Source organism: Cynocephalus volans, chromosome 7, assembly GCF_027409185.1.
Source record: "Cynocephalus volans isolate mCynVol1 chromosome 7, mCynVol1.pri, whole genome shotgun sequence".
NCBI lineage: Eukaryota > Metazoa > Chordata > Mammalia > Dermoptera > Cynocephalidae > Cynocephalus > Cynocephalus volans.
Window position 1 is genome coordinate 99,790,681 of NC_084466.1, and position 17,614 is coordinate 99,808,294.

General features: G+C 48.0%; 1 protein-coding gene and 1 non-coding gene across 2 annotated transcripts in view; one reads left to right on the forward strand and one right to left on the reverse strand.

Annotated features, from left to right (window-relative positions):
- HK1 (hexokinase 1) overlaps positions 1-8,971 on the reverse strand; it is a 68,191-nt gene extending 59,220 nt beyond the window's left edge. Inside the window, exon 1 of the mRNA XM_063101765.1 lies at positions 8,774-8,971. Coding sequence (XP_062957835.1) covers positions 8,774-8,836 — 63 coding nt within the window. The 5' untranslated portion in view covers positions 8,837-8,971. The remainder of the gene's footprint in view (positions 1-8,773) is intronic.
- Positions 8,972-13,537: 4,566 nt separating this feature from the next.
- TRNAI-GAU (transfer RNA isoleucine (anticodon GAU)) lies at positions 13,538-13,611 on the forward strand. The gene has a single exon. It is a non-coding gene; the product is annotated as a tRNA-Ile (tRNA).
- The last annotated feature ends 4,003 nt before the right edge of the window (positions 13,612-17,614 follow it).

Here is a 17,614-nt window from a genome sequence, read left to right on the forward strand (position 1 = left end):
TCTGTTGTGGGAGATGGTTTCTACTGGGAGGCTGCTGCAGTGTACAACACCGTATAGGGGAAAAGAAATATCCTTCCCTCCCGTCTTGGGTTCATGGCTGAGGCCCCTATAACCAAAGACAGATTAACAAGAGAAAAGCATACAAATTAATATGTTTTATGTGACATGGGAACCTTGATAAGGAAATGAAGACCTGAAGAAATGGGTAAACCCCTGCATTTTTTATGCTAGAAGTGGATAGTTATGGGCCTGATTGGACAAAGGGGGTATGATCTAATAACAAACTGGGGGGACCTTAGCAAGGCCTGTTTGTTCAGATTCTTCTCTGTGTCCCTGTGTCTTCAGAGAAAAGGATGCTCCTTTCCTCCAGGTACAGGGTGGGCATCTCTTGAATGAAGCTCTTATGACCTGCTTTAGAGGAGAAAGGCAAAGGAAGGGGAGACTGACTTTCCTGTTTCTGCTGTTTATTCAAATGCCAAGGTGCCATATTTGGGGGTAGCATGCCCTGAACCCATCAACGGCTTAGGGAATCTGAAGCCCCAGTCCACAGTTCTAGTTCTGCATGCATGGGAAGAGCTGCCCACTGGTGTCAGGGAAGCTTGTGTCCCCGTCCTGGCCCTCCTGCTTTCTGGCCACCAAGATCCTGTCAATGCCATGTTATGGGCCTCACCTGCCCCATATGTAAGATGCAGGAAGAAATACCTACATCCAAGGTTGCTAGAAGGATTCAACTAAATCAAGCATCTTCCTAAAGCAAGTCTTTTACAAATGGAACAGAACTTTGCAAAGGTGAGGTGGTATCTTTATTACAGTGGTAGTACCTGGGTCTCCTACTCCACTCACCCCACCTGCACAGACAGGGCCCTGGAGGGCATCAGGAGATGTCAGAGAAACGAGGTCTGAGAGAACAACACAGCTGAAGGCAAACCCCATGTGTCTATCAGTCAATGAAATCAACAGTTGCTTACAGTATGGCCAGGCAGGAGCTAGGAATGGGTATTACAAAGAGCTGGGGTGGGGGGTGTCTTGCAGGTTAAGCCTTGCCCTCCCTGGGGGTCCTCTTAAATGCAAACAATGATGGGGGAGGATAACAAATGAAAAGGGTGCAGGGAAAGATTTGAAAAACAGGGCAAATCCCTAACATTTCACTGTAAATGACTTTACTGTACTAATTTCCTTCCCATGTAGGAGGGGTTCATCAACACTGAGAAACCGGGGATGGGGGATTGGCAGGGACAAGCCAGCCTGCTAGTGTTGAGGAGCAGCAGGAGATGGTGGTCACGGGACCCAGAGGATCCCACCTCTGCCCCTCCCCTCCAGCCTTTCCCTCCTTGGATTTATTTCCCTAGACTGCAGATGAAAGAGTTGGGTGTAGTATGGTGGAAAGAACATGGGTTCTGAGTCAGGGGACCTGGTAATAGTGTTCCTGTCCCCATCACTCATGAGCTGTGAGTCATCAGCAAGTTACTTCAACACTTGGAGGTCTCAGTTTTCTGATTTCCAAATTAATGATGCCTTCCTTGAGGTGGTTAAAAGCAAGGGCTCCCTGAGAAATTCTACTCCTACTCCTACATATATACCCAAGAGATATGAAAGCACATTTCCACACAAAAAAACTCATACACAAATGTTCTTAGCAGCACTATTCATAACTGAAAAGCTGAAACAACCCAAATGTCCATCAACTAACAAATGGATAAACAAAATGTGGTATGTAGATACAATGGAATATTATTCAGCCATAAAAAGGAATGAAGTTCTGACACATGCTACAACATGAACCCTGAAAACATTATGCTAAGTGAAATAAGCCAGACACAAAAGGCCACATTTTGTATGATTCCATTTATATGAAATGTCGAGAAAAGTCAAATCCATAAAAAGTAAAGCAGATGAGTGACTGCCAGGAGCTGGGTGGAGGGAAGAATGGGAAGTGACTGCTAATGCGTACAGGGTTTCTTTTGGGGGTGATAAAAATGGTCTGGAATTAGATGGTGGTGATGGTTGCACAACCTTGTGAATGTATTAGAAACCATTGAAATATACACTTTAAAATGGTGAGTTTTGTGGTATATGAATTATAGCTCAATAAAAAAAAAAAAGCAAGGCTCTGGCATCAGACTTGATGGGTCTGAATGCTGGCTCTACCATTTACTATCTGATCTCAGGGTCCTCATCCAAAAGTGGAGATCATAATTGTACCCACCTCACAGGGACCTTGTAGGGATTAAACAAACTAAGGCTCATAATGCCTTGAGCACAGTACCTGGCAATAAATGTGACAGGCATTACGTGTTGACTTCCATTAGTATTATCAATACTAATGATTCAATGAGACCCATGTTAAGAAAAAGAAAAGAAAGGCACCTAGTAGGCCTTAAATGTTCCCTTCTGCAGAAGGTGCCCCAGGGTCTCAGCATCTGGAGCCTTAATCGAGTACAGAGAGTACGGACTCAAGATGAACAAGAGCCGACATTTTCTGTCACGCCCAGGAACAGCTCGGCTTCTGTTTGCAAAGGACTGGGCTGCAGACTTCATATTTCAGTTGTCCCTGCCGTGGAGGAACAGCCTCCCTCTCCTTTTAAGGAAGACAGATAGTCTGCAAGAGGCTGCTGGCTTGAGCTTTGCTTTCAGGGGACTGATAAGCCTGCCCTCCCCGGGTCAGATCCACTCAGGAAGAAAATGTGCAAGCAAAAGCACACGTGTGTGTTTTAGTTCCCAGAAAAGTTTAATTGAGTCACCCTGGAGCATAAGGAGCCACAGAGAGGCGTCCTAAGCCTTCCTCTGCATCCACGCCGCCTCTCCAGTACTGTTTGACTGTTTCCGCAGCACAGTCGGTGGAGCCTGTGTGGGGCTCGCAAATGAGAGCTGTGATCTGCAGCACGGGCTCTGTCTGATAAGGTAAATTAGGAAATAGGCTAATTTTAAACTCAGCTTCAATGCTGAGATATGAATGGAAGTGATTGAGGAAGAAAACAGACTCTAAAAATTATGTTACAAATGCATAAAGGTTTAACCATACCAAAGACCTGCACATTCTCCTGATGGGAGTGTGAACTGGCATGCGATTTGGCAAAATCTTGTAAATGGGAAGATGCACGTACCCCTCTACTTAGTAATTCCAGCCCTTAAGTACACAGCTTAGAACCTAGAGAAATTTGCTTTTGTGCTGAAGGAGCTGTTTGAGAGAAAGTTCCCCATGGCATTGTTTGTCATTTGAAAAATTAGAAAACCCAATGACCATCAAAAGAACGGATAAATTAACTGTGGAGTATTTACACAATATAAGAGCATATATCAGTTTAAATTAATGAAATAGAGTTACATGGATCCACATTTTAAAAAGTCTCAAAAACATAATGTTGACCTAAAAAAACACAAAGCTGCAGAAGGACGTATACAGTAGAGCATCACTTATAAAAGTTTAAGACCATACATAGCAGTAACACATATTGCTTGAATACATGCTGTATAGCACCATTTAGAAAAAATTAAAACCATATAAAGCAATACTATATATTGTTTACAGATATATGCATATTTCACAAAAGTGTAAAAACCTGCACGGAAAAGATAAACACCAAAATCAAGAGAGAGGTTACCTCTGTGTGGAGGGAGAAGTAGCATACGGGATCAGAGAAAGGCACAGAAGGGGCTTTAATTGTGTCTGTAATTTCTTAAGCTGAGTAGTAGATGCATAGGTGTTTGTTTTGTTAACCTCAGTATTTACATGCCTAAAAGATTTCATAATAAAAAATTAAATCTTATATTTATGGATTTGTGGGGGGAGAGAATTAAAATACAGGTTACAAGATAAACCATTAAAATCAACAGTTTTTTCCTCCTAAAAGAAAGCAGAGGGAGCCACAAGAGCCCTTTGGATACCATTCCTGATTTTCTTGTGACCTTAGGAAAATTGCTTATCTTTTCTGGGTGGGCCTTCAGTCCTGTTTCTAAAAGGGGAATGAAATCTCATCCTTCTATGTGCAGCACAAAAGGCAGGCAGAAGGATGCCCAGGGGAGGGAGCAGCCCTGAGAAGCACAGGAATACTACTGCCCTGACAACCTCACTGAGGTTTTTAAAAGACCAAAGGAAAGCACACAGTACACACATATACATGTTTGTATATTTGTGTGTATAAAACATTTACAATGTAATCTCAATTATATATATAATTGATATCTAATCTGACACCCATAAAGTGTTTCAGGATGCCCAGAGATAACGAACCATTAAAAAGAGAAAACAAAACTACATTTTGATTACTATCCATTTGACTCCACTTTAAAAAGTTTCTAAGTATAATATCCTCATTTGTACTGTTCGCCAAGAAGTCAATGTTACTTCCAGAAATAAAAATCTATCAATCAGTAAAATTTTTACCTATTTTTCTTTAAGACCAGATACAAGGAACACAACCCAGTGTACATTCAGTGGCTTCATAACATCCTGCTGTTATGGTTTATTAGGCTGGAAGGCAGTGGGCACCTGTCCTGCTAACCCAACCAAACTAACATCCATCACCTTCCCAGGTCAGGATGGGGGTTGCAGGCAGCTTCCAGAAGAACTTACTAGGCTAACATCAGGAGCCGGCTCTACAGAGTTCCTTAGCTAGTGATTTTCCACCTAAATCTGACTACTGCTCTGCTACAAGCTCTCATAGCAGTCTGAGCCTTGTACATATCATAACACAGCAAATAATTATTCATGATCCATGAAAATAGGGACCATTTCTGCCTGGTTTATAGTGGTCACCCCAGCCTAGCACAGTACTCTGCATATAATAAAAGGCTCAGATAATTTTTAAAGAAATGACTGAGTTCCTGTGATCAGACTTGATTCTAAGGACCTCAAATTAATAAGTAGATGCCGAGAGTCTGGCCACACCTGATTACCAGATGCAGAGGTAGATGGTTGCCTCTCTGTATCCAGCGTCTCCCCACGGCCTCCTCAGGCATGCTCAGAGCTGACTCCAACAGCTAATTCCAGCAGCCAGGAATCACTGACTGTAGACACACATGGAGACAGTCCCAGTCATGCCAAATCAGTCTTCTGGGGGAAAAGCTGTCCATGCCTTCTCTGGGAACAGCAGGAGTGTGGGAGCACTGCGCAGCGTGGCCAGATGTGAAACCATCTCCCAGGCACCCCACTCCCCCGGTTTATTCCCTCATGACACTCCCAATTATCCAACCAGATGAAGTGACAGGGCTTCTCCTGAGAAGAAACCCCAGGAACGTCCAAGGTAGAGGGGACAGGAATAAGTAAACGAAGATTCACCAAGGAGCGAGGTTTTCATAGATATTTGTACAACATCAGATTGAGAGATGCACACAACATTTTCATAATTTTCTGTCACCCCTCTCATCCCTGAGCAATGAGGAAAGGGCATTTTTTAATGTTTGCTTTTTTTTTTTTTTTTTTTAATATTTATGACAGACACCAGCTCTGAGGAAACAGATCTTTAATCGCTAAGCATACTCTCCTCTGTCTTCCTGGGCCAAGCACTCAAGTTCTCCTGGGTTCAGCCATTGGACAAATCACACCTGTTTGTTCACCAACTAATGGGGATTACTTCTTAGGATTATGTGGATCCCACCCAGAGAAAATCTACTGGATTTGCTCACCATTCTGATAAGCCTGGAGAAAAGGAAGTCTAGTCTTTCCTCAGAGGCCAAATTCTGAACTTTCTGGACTCATCTTCCCTCCTAAACAAACAGACCACTATGCAATCCTTCACCCTCCTCCAGGCTCTTAATGGCTAACCCAAGTGGAAGAAGCTGGAGGAATGAGAGGCATGTCAAAAGCTACTTAAATTCCAATACATGGTTCAGAAAAAAAATTACTTAGAGGTCAGAGGACCCAGCCTCTAGGCAGAGAACTAGCAAATGTCCGGGACTCTGATGAACGGAATCATTCACAAGCACACACGTACCTCCTTTTCCTCCTTAAAGCACAAGAAGAGTGAAGGGAAAATATGTTTTGTGCTTAGCTCGGCGTAATGCCTGGACACCCTTTTCACAGTGCCCATCAACCAATATTATGCAGATGCAGTCTGGAAAATGGGACTCTAAGCTCAAGTTGGACACTTGAACTATTTGACCCAGGATACATTCTATGAGGCTGAATTACTGACGTGCCTCACAGGCAATAAGAAAAGAAATGTCATCCTGTCATGATCACTTATGTATTCTGAACAACCCTGACAACCTTCCCCAGCACAGTCCCCACCTCGCCTCCTACCTTCAGGCCAGAGGAAAAGAAGATCGATGAGGGTTACTGGGGAAGCCAGGTCTGTCTCCAGAGCCCTGGAGGCTGCCTAGGGCTGGAGGGCTAAATCATCATGGTCACCATCCACAGGAAGAAAAGGGCTTGGAGTCCTGCACCCCCACACAGCCTTTCCCATGGTGAGCAGTAGATGAGAAGAGTTGGTCTCTAATAAGCCCTGGACCCCAGAAGAGCAGATGTGCACTCCCCAGCATCTGCACACTCAGGAGTGGAGAAAGCTGACTAAGTCATGACAGCAAGTGCCTACTATATGCCTGTCCTCAGGAGGCCCAGTATGCTTCCCGGAGACCACACCCATGGATGGCAGTGCCACACAGCCACCATGCAGGTCAAGGTGGTCCCCCTGGCAGGAATCCACACACTCCGAGCATAGAAAGCAGCCTAAGAAGTTCTCAGTGAGTGGCAAACAAGCCATCTTGCTTTTAAGGATCTTCTTGACAAGTAATATTAGTTGGTAGAAGCTTTGGCCTCAAGAAAGAATCTTTTCTCCAGAAAGGTTCTAGGGCTAGAGGAGGGAAAGGATATGAGAATCATAATCTCAGAATGAGGATGGATTTAAGGATCAATTGAATCTGAAGTGACACACTCAGATACCTATAAGGGCCTATCTAGTAGACAGGCAGATGTGGATCAGGCCACCTGTGGGAGTGAAGGGCTCTGTGGCCACACCAGACACAGTGTATCTGATAAAACAGATGTCCCACTGGGTGCAGTCCAAACCACGGCCCAACTCAGCAGCTGGAGGCCACCACCAGCGAGTGGCCACAGTCACAAGTGGTGGGTGCGGATGATGGAGGTTTACAAGACCATCCTGCTCCTACCCCATCAGTCTGCTGCCTTGAGCTATAGAGAACACCGCACACAGGAGGAGGACAAAAAACTCCTCTTGGCTTCAGGAGGCTTGTTTAGGCACACCCTTCTGTGCTGAGAGGACTCTCCCCCTTCTCAAATGGGAAGAACATCAGTGATGCACAACACCACTGACAAAAATTTCTGAAATGCACATGCTGGCATACATGGCTCCCTGAGGTCAGTGGCCAAGAGGAAGCTCCAGGGTGCTCCAAGGTAGTGGGAGCGAGCATGATTCCTACAGCTTGACAACCCCAGAGCCACTGCTTAAAGCCTGAAGGGAATCTCCTAACTACCTCTCTCCTGGACCCCACCCAGCACAGGAGTCAGGACTGGAGCAGCAACCCTGGGACACTGACTCCCAGCACCTCCCCCTCAGGTGACCTCCAGGAGAAGCCCAGTCAAATCCCCAGGTGGAGCAAGAAGGGTCCCACCCTGGCTCTGCCTATGACTCACTGGGTGACCTTGATGAGATTGCTAGGTGACCTTGATGAGGTCACTGCCCTCAGTAGGCCTGCTCCTATGGTGCCAGATGAGAGAGTCATCTTAGGTGGACCGGAAGAGAATGGAACATCCTGTGGCTTGCAGCACAGAAGATTAAGGCCTGTCCTCTGCCTCTCACCTGTAGTACCACTCCCTGTGTGAACTTCAAAGTCTGGTTGGCTGTGTTGGTCCATCCCAGCTAACCCCAGCAAGAACATCACCCACTCTTGCGTAGGTGAGTCAGGAGTATGTGCCAGACCTGGCACTGATCAAACGGGCATCTTCCCCTACAGCTTAGGCTGTTTCTTGAAAATGTGGTAGCAAAGCTTGCAGAAGGTAACCATATACCTTTAAGACCCACCAACAAAGGCAGCAACACCTCAGGGTGAGGAGATGCATCCGTGTGCAAGAACACACATGCCACAGCACACATGTCAAGACCTCCATCTGACTTAAATAACCAGTCTCTTATTTGAGCTCCTGGGCTGGCTGGAAAATACAATTTAAGAGGAATAAAAAATTCCATTCGGACATGCCGCTCAAGACATGAGGCCTATGAACAAAGTTTCCGGTGGCCTCTGTGCCCCTCCCTGTTCCGGGAAGCCGTGCCGGTCACCCTGACCTCAGATTAATGAGCAGACAACTGGGAGAGCCGGTGACAGTTTCTCCCGGGCACCCGACACCCTCCGCGGGGAACCCCAAATATGGGATGCCTGGCCTCCAGCCAGCACCCCCGTCTGGTGTTCGCTCATCTCCCCAGCATCTCGGTGATCACACACCCGCCCACGGTGCTCGGACCCTTCAAAGTAGGCCCTGGGGACGGGCCCGCGGGTCCCCACCCAGCCACCTCTCCGCAGGGCCCGGGGGCCCATCTGATATCCACAACCCGTTTCAAGGACACTGCAGCAAGCAGCCCAGTCTCGGTGGTCTTCCGCCTCCCCCCACCGCCCACCCCGAACACACACACGGAGACGCTGACAATGCCGGGGAGAATCAGAGGGCGAAGCCTTCCTCCCGCGCCCTGCAGGCCAACCAGACACTGGCCTGGGGGAGGCCGGACGCAGGAGGATGGAGGCGGCGGCGGCGGCCAGCGGATGCCGGAATGCGAGGCGGCGTGCGGCCAGGGCGCCAGCGGCAGCGCGGGTGGGGGCTCACCTTTTTGACTTGGTCATCCTTCAGCTCGGTGAAGTAATAGGCCAGGAGCTGTGCGGCGATCATGCTGGCGGACGGAGGCGCGAGGCGGCAGGCGTGGGGCCGCTCGGTCCTCCGCAGCCTGGCGAGCAGTGGTCCTCCGGCGGCGGCTCGGCGGCTCCTCCTCCTCCTCCTGCAGCTCCTCCCACTCGGCCCGGGTGCGGCGGCGGCTCGCGCGCTCCCTGTCTCCGCGCACCCGTCCCCGGGAGGGTGACAGGCGGCAGCCAGCCCACCTCCCCTGCGCCCATTGGCTGCCGCGCGCCTCTGCAACGCTGGGCGGTGGCGTCTGGGCCGGGGAGGGGGGGGCACGGCGGCCGCTCCCTCCAGCGCCAGAAAGGGGGCGGGCGACGCTGCAAAATCCCCCCCCCACCCCCGGTGCGGCATCACCCTGCACGTCTCCCACGTAGGGAGCAGGCGCGCGGCAGGAGGCGCTCTCTGGCGCGCACCGTCACGCGTGGCGGCGCCGTGCCTGGGCAGGCGGGGCGCGGCCCGGAGGCACCGTCCACCGCGCCGCGACAGGAGGCCTCCGAGGTCAGGGCGTGCTGCGGAACAAGGCCTCCTGGGGGGGGGGTGCAGTTCCCTTCCTCGGAAATTAGAGTTTGCCCCCTAGCAGGTGTCGGGAGGGGCTTGCAGAGTTGGCGTGGAAAGCGAGCGGAAGCACCCGGGTGCTGTGCCTGCCTGCTCTCACGGGTCCAGGGGTCAAGCACAGCGCCAACCTGGGTCCTTACCCGCAGTGCGTCACCCCATCCCGGCCTGTCTGGTCTAATCTACTGCCGGATTTGTATTGCCAAACGCCCCCCCCACTTGATTCATGGCTCCTGAGGCTCTCCCGGAGGGTGCACCCCCGCTGGATGGGACTTGGGCCGCAGGCCTTGGCCTGTCCCCATCCTCAGCCCCTCCTATTGCTCTCCAGCATCCAGGCCCTCTGGGGTCTGGGACACAGTTAAGTTGCCCCTCCCAGGTGCTGTCTTTTTTACTTCCCCAGAGAAAGTGAGGTGGAGTGAAAGGGATCACTAGAAACCATCCTGCTTCAAAGCGGGGAAGGGGTACGGAAACAGGTGTTGGTGCTACCGCTAGGACGAATAGCAACCTTAAGATCCTTAGATGAATTGCTTCTCTGTGTAGGACGCCATCAGGAGCCTTATTGCCTTACAGGACTATGTGTAATGAGCTCAAATAAACAAAGTGGTTACTACCCTGACTCAACAAGGAAATTGAGGCTCAGTGAGGCCTCAGTCTTGCTGGACTTTCTACAGCCAGGAAGTTGTAGATCCAGAATTAGAGCTTAGGTCCCTTTGTCTTCAAAGCCGGTGCTCACCCCTAGGGTTTGCTGTCCTACCAGTTGTATGTAGCCCCCTCCGCCTAAATAGGCCACCTTCCTGGGACCAAGGCTGCACCATTTGGTGCCCTGAGATGGCCAGAGTCAAAACCCCAACCTCTACCCCAGCCCTGGATCCTAGCAGCCTCTGGCCAGGCCTAGCAAAGGTACAGTTAAATAGGGAAGAGATGGCTAGGGTCGAGGATAGCCCTCCTCAGGATCCTCAGGGGCCTAACAGTTGTCATCACCAACTGAAGAGGAAATTAGATTTGGCCCTCGAGGCCAGAGCCCTCCTGTCCCCACCTCCTGCCTTATGACCTGTGCAGAGAGGCATCCTGAATCACCTCTCTGAACCTGTTTCTTCATCCTTAAAATGATCCTTAAGATGAAGGGACATCATGCCCATCCCCCTCACCTTAGTTCTGAAATACTGTAAATCAAATGTCTGCATATAATACACACTTAATAAATGGTAGGTATTACACTGAGATACCATCTCACCCCAGTTAGGATGGCTAAAATCCAAAAGAATCTGAATGATAAATCCTGGCGAGGTTGCAGAGGAAAAGGAACTCTCATACATTGTTGGTGGGACTGCAAAATGGTGCAGCCTCTATGGAAAATGGTATGGAGGTTCCTCAAACAATTGCAGATAGATCTACCATATGACCCAGCTATCCCACTGCTGGGAATATACCCAGAAGAATGGAAATCATCAAGTGGAAGGTATGTATACCTGTTCCCCAATGTTCATCGCAGCACTCTTTACAACAGCCAAGAGTTGGAACCAGCCCAAATGTCCATCAGATGAGTGGATACGGAAAATGTGGAATATCTACACAATGAAATACTACTCAGCTATAAAAAAGAATGAAATACTGCCATTTGCAACGACATGGACGGACCTAGAGTGAATTATATTAAGTGAAACAAGTCAGGCACAGAAAGAGAAATATCACATGTTCTCACTTATTGGTGGGAGCTAAAAATAAATAAATTCACACACAAACACACACACACACAAAAAAAAAAAAAACGGGGGGGGGGGAGAAGACATAACAATTGCAATTCCTTGAAGTTGATACGACAAGCAAACAGAAAGGACATTGTTGGGAGGGAGGGGGGAGAGTAAGGAGGAAGGGAGGTTTCGGTAACGGGCCACAATAATCAACCACACTGTATATCGACAAAATAAAATAAAATAAAATAAATGGTAGGTATTATAGCAATTTCATATTTGTATATTTATATTTGAATTCTTTTCGAGAAAGACCCCCCAAAATTATTCAAGCTTCAAACCCCACAAAACCTAGATCTGTCCCTGGATAATAATTATAAACCTGGAACAGAGAGGTTTCTAGCACCCATAGAACACACTACCTACATGGCCATAAAGCAAAACTGAGTAATAGCAAGACCGTTGTTCTCAAGTGCCATTTGATTTGAGTCCTGCAAATGTGATTCTGCCAATCTTACAGGGCTGGAAGCTCCTTGAGGATGGAGGATTGTGTTTTGCTAGTTGCTCTGTCTCCCACAGGTAGCCCAAGGCCTGGCAGGTCGAATGAGCCCAGTGCAAAATCAGGAACATGGCCCTTAACCAGACCCCAGTCGGCGCCATAACCCATGACCCTCCAAATAGCCAGGCCACCGGAAATGTTCTGTTTGCAAGCAGAAAAGTCACCTCTGCTTTCTCTTCCCTGGGCTTTGAGAAAAAGCTGCTTCTCCTCCCCACCCTTGATGCAGCCAGGCCCCAAGCCTATCAATATTTCCTGAGAAATATCTCTAGGCCTGACCCATGCCACCTCCCAACCCCCAGTCCACATCTCCCCGTGCCAGAAATAGCACAAGAGCCTTCTAACTGTCCTCCCCTGTTCCTGGCTTCCCGCCATCCGAGTCATTTTGAGCACCAGGCCACATTAATCCTGCTAAAAAGCGGCCTAATCACATCATGACCCTGTCCCAAATCCCTCTACGGCCCCCTCCTTCTTGATGGAGCCAATTTACACATCTCTGCTGCTTTCAGAGGCCTTCTGTAATCTGACCCCACTCTTTCTCACTTATCTCTTCCTCTGCCCTTGGCCACAGCACAGCGAGGCCACTTCCCACTGCCCTCTGCAGCCACAGACCTTCCATCTGTGCCCTGCTCATGTCTCCTTGCTGCCCTGCCTTCTCCATTCACCTCCACCTGACCAAGTGTCCCTTCTCATCTGAGGCCCAGTTCACCCAAATTCCCTGACCAAAGCTACTCACCCCAGTCTCCCAGGCCTCAGCACCTTCACAGGGCAAGCTTGGACTGTACTCACAGTCCATCTAGATCTACACCAAAACTCTTCTTTACAGACAAGCCTGAGATGCAGCAGATTGGCCATCTTGCCCAGCATCAAGTTGTGGTAGAGTTTGGAGCTGGGGCTCAAACCCAGTTCTGATGCCTAGCCAGTGCTCTGTCCATACCACCCCACCAGCTCATGAAGCCTAAGCCTCAGATAAGCCACACTGAGTCATGACTGCCTGCATGATACGGGTGACTGTCTTCTGGGGGGCTGGTCCTATCTGTCCCAATCAGCTTCCTGAGGTCAGAGCCCATGCCGCACTGCCCTGCCCCTTCTCTATCGTGCCAATGATCCTCTCATGCCTGTCTTTAATATTCTGCCTCTTTTTGCTTTTACATTGCTCTCAGACTCCAGCTAAGTACCCCTGATGATTTCTCTCTGGACCCTGAAAAGACATCGACCCACAGGGAGTCTTTAGTTCCCCCACCCTCCAGATAGCCCTCTCCTGTCCCTCAAGTTCCCTGAACTATTTGATCATTTACTGTAATTCCTCTTGTACAAGTTGGGGTGGGGAGGATCAGATGGTGCCAGGCTGCCGCACCACGAAACACACCTGCCTATAAGAGAATGCAGCCTGCCTTGTAAATCAGAGTGTCTACCAATTCCCATCTGACCCACAGCACCAGGAATGTCACTCCAGAAATGATCTCAAACACATCAAAGCTGTACCCCCAGCACCTGGGAGCACACTCAAAACAGCAAAAATGTTTGCATAATATTGACAGCTTACAGAGCAGCTTCACATTTGTTGCCTCATTTCTCCTGATAACAGCCTGGTGAGGTTAGAAGGGCAACTATTATTATCCACACTTAATCAATGAGAGAATGGAGGTTATAGAGCTTGTTTAAGGTCTCAAAGATAAAGAAAGAGCAAGAAAATAAAAATTAAGGTCAGTACCTAAACCTCTGCGGCATTTTGGGATCCTGACGCTGTGGGGACTGTCATGCACAACACATCCTGAAGAGATGCCCAAGGAAGGGATCCTGACCCAGCCTTTCTGTTATTTAGATCAGTGGTTTTCAATCTGGTTGCACAAAAGTGTTACCTGGAGAATTTTTACACATGCTGATGTCCAGGCTGGCTGGTTAGCTCAGTTGGTTAGAGTGTGGTGCTGATAACACCAAGACTCAGGGTTCAATCCCTGTACCAGCCAGCTGCCAAAAATAAAAAATAAAAACAAATGCTAATGTCCAAGCCCCACCCCAGAGACAATAACTGAACTGTTCCGGGCTGCAATTCAAACATCACTTTTTAAAAGTGCCCCAAGTGAGATTCAGGTGTTGCCAGAAATGAGAACCAAGGATTTAGACCTTAACTTTCCACAGGGAACACCTGGTGGAAGAAATTTCTAAAATGAATCGACTTGTAATATTTTTAGCAAGCTCTCTTTGACAATGCTACAGGTGGTTCCTCCAGGGTCTTAGTGGCTCTGCAGATCTGGAGCACAAAAGGGTGAAAGTTCACTGAGACTTTCTCATCAGCTTTGCAGACAGGCTGGTGAGGAGGCACCAGCAGCCCAACTCCTGGAGTGGCTGGAGTTCTAAAATTGCATTCTCAGCCTGTCTCTTCTTTCATTTGTTCAAAGTTCTGCCCTCCAACAACATCATAACAGGGCCAATAAATTGACAACCGCCAGGCTAAACTCATGGTCTATGACATCTTCTTTGGCTTATCCCATCTTTTATAAATATTGCCCAACACTTAAAAATTAGAGGATTTCACTTTATTTTTTATTTTTATTTTTATTTTTTTAAAGATGACCAATAAGGGGATCTTAACCCTTGACTTGGTGTTGTCAGCACCACGCTCAGCCAGTGAGCGAACCGGCCATCCCTATGTGGGATCCGAACCAGGGGCCTTGGTGTTATCAGCACCACACTCTCCCAAGTGAGCCATGGGCCAGCCCAAGGACTTCACTTTAAAATCAAGGTTTCTGGCATCTAATGTCTAGCCACACAGGGCCCATGTGATCACATGGCAAAATCAAGCTAGAGCTGAGCAGTCCCCCTGCCCCCTTCAGACAGGGCAGGGGTGCTCCAGCCAGCCCCCAGGCCCCACCCAGCCATCCCTCTTCACTTATACACTGATTGGCCCCTGTAAGTTTAAGTTTTCAGCCCCTAATGATTGGGATTTACAGGCAAAAGGCCTCAGATAGGGTCTGGGTTTAGGATGAGGCAAGATTTAAACCTTGCACCTGAATCTTGTGCCCTATGTGCTTCTCATTTCACCCAATCCCCAGCCCTCTCAGGTGTCATAAAGGACCCTGCCTGTCCCTTGCTCAATGCTCACCTGTTCACCGCGCCCAGATAGGGCCTGACCCCCAGAGGCACCATTCTCAGCTTCTTTTCCCAAGGAAGTATCTACTCCCCTTTGGAGATGACGGTCCTTCAGGGGAGCAGAGGAAAGCCCAGCCCCACCCTGTCACTTTCTGGACATCCCATCCTCATTCCATTACCTCTGACCCTGACAAGCTTCCTAGGCATACAGAACTGTGGCCTGGAGGAGGAAGGGTTAACCAGACCACTGAGGCCTTCCTGGAATTCAGACCTGCTTCTTATCTGAGGCCTGTTCCTTCCCCCAAAGAAAGCCCATATCTTGTTGAACCAGAGGAATCTCAAATCACCCTGCTGCTGGTTACCAAGTTTCCTGGGATAATTCTCCCCAGCACCCACACACAAATGCCTTTACAGGGCCAGCAAACAATCCTCGGTCCTGCCCCTCAGATTTAGCACCAAAATACATTGGGAAGTGCTCACACAGAGAGTCCCTGCCAACATCCAGCCAGCATTTCTAGGCCATGGGATTTCACAGACCAGTGAATTAAACATACAAATAAACAAAAGTTAGATACTGACTTTATTTTGCTAAGAAAAGATCTTTTTTAAAGTTATAATTTTCATCTCCTATCACCATCATTAGCTAAAGGAAAAGATGTTTTAACCCAGAGAAGTAAAAATAACAGCTGCTTTTTTTCATTTTGGGGGGGGGGGATTAGCAGCTGGCCAATACAGGGATCGAAGCCTGGACCCTGGTGTTATAAGCACCATGCTCTAACAAACCTGAGCTAACCCGTCAGCAGACAGTTACCTTTCAAACTAAATACATTTGGTTATGATAATACTAGGTAGAGCTTAGGTAGAACTTACTATATTCCAGGTATTATTGTTTGACATTCTTATATTAATTTGTTTGACCCTCAAAACAACCCAATGAGATAGATACTATCTAGTAATACCCCCAATTATAGATGAGAAAACTAAGTCCCAGGAGGTTAAGTGACTTCCCCAAGGTCACATGACTACTGAGCAGAAGAGCTGGGATCAGAGCCAAGGCAGTCTGGTTCTAGACCACCCTGCCATTCCAATAAAGTGAAATATTTATTTTACCATATTATCCTTATTTCTCTTATTTCAGTCAGTTCTGGTAAACCCTCAATCATAGATGGGTCCAAGAACCAGCACTGGGGAGCCTCTCCCTCAGGGGACCAAGTCATGGCTTGGTTAGATTTGTAAAGCACAGCAAGTGGATCCGTGGTCTACATAATCCCCTTATAAAGGGCACTCTCAGACCAAGCATCGAGGTGGATCTACATGACCAGAGGGGGTATAGGTGGGCTAGGGAAGCAGCTGCCCCTCCCAGTGGGCTGGGGGTAGAGGCATCTGGCTTTGGTTGATTCAGCTGAGCTGGTTGCATGGCCTCCTCTCTCACTGTCTTCTGTAGGTCTGTCCCAATGTGCCCTTCCCAAAGAAGAATCACTCTTGTCAAGGGCTATAGCTACTGTCTCTCTCCCAAACTCCCACCCTTCCACAGGCACCTGAAACTCAATTGTTTCCATCACAGTCATTTTCTTCTTCGTAAATTTACAATTTCTTCTCCATTCCCTGCTTTGTCGTTTACTCACTCAACAAATATTTGTGAAGCACCAAATCTGACCTGCACATCTCTAGTCACTCAGAATGTGATCGTGAACAAAACAGAGTCCCTGCCCGCATCCTGGTGGGGAGAGACAGGCAGTAAAAAAATCCCTAATTAAATATACATTAGGCCAGGCTCCAGGAAGAAAAATAAAGCAGAGTGTAGTGACATAGCTGTATTCCGCAACATCCATTTCTTCTTTGTCCTGACAAGTAAATGCTCCAAGTTTTAGCTGAATTCATGCCCCCAGAATAAAGACTGCATTTCCAGCCTCCCTTGCAGCCAGATGTGGCCATGTGAGCACGTTCTGGCCAAAGAGGTGAAAGTGGGAGTGCCTCATGGTAGCTTCCAGGAGCCTCCCTTAAGACACAGCTATTGCTCAGCAGCCCTTCGTCCTTGTCATTCCTCCCTCCCCCTCACCTGCTGGCTGACCACCTATGGACTGGCCAGAGATCCAGCAGCCATCCTGGTTTATGAGATACCCTTGGGAATGGCAGCCATGCCAAACAAAACAAAATAAAGTAGAAGGAGCCCACATCCCTGTCACCACGGTGCCCCATATTAGCCCCACATGGACTACCTCCAGATTTCTAAAGCTTTAGAGAAAAATAAAATTGCACCGTGTTTACCTAACCACTATTTTGGGTTTTCTTCTACTTCCAGCCAAATCTAATCCTAACTGACACACAGGTTAAACAGAGAGGAAAGGTATCATTTTTATGTGACATTTGAGCAGAAACCAGAATAAAATGAGGGACAATGACACGTCCATTTCTAGGAAAAGGACTTTCTGGGTAGAACTGTCTCCCTGTCACTCACACTGGAAACCTGGGTATTGTCCTTGAGCTCCTTCTGCTCCGACGTAATGTAGTACCCAACCCTGTCAATTCTACCCAAGAACGTGTCTAGAGAACAACGAAACAAAACAAATCAAATCTACAAACTCTTTTGGATTCAACCTCTCCTCCCTGTTCCTTCTGCTAGACAGGCCTATAGTGGGTTGACTTGTGCCCTCGAAAAGGTATGTCCATATCCTAACCCCCCAGAACCTGTAAATGTGACCTTTTTTGGAAAAGGGGGCTATAAAGCAGAGTCCTATGGATAGAAAAGAAAAAAAAAAACGAGAAAAAGGGTCTTTACATATAATTAAATTGAGGACCTCAAAATAAGATCATCCTGGATTACTGGGCTAGGCCATAAATCCAATGACGAGTGTCCTGATAAGAGACAGAAGAGAAGAC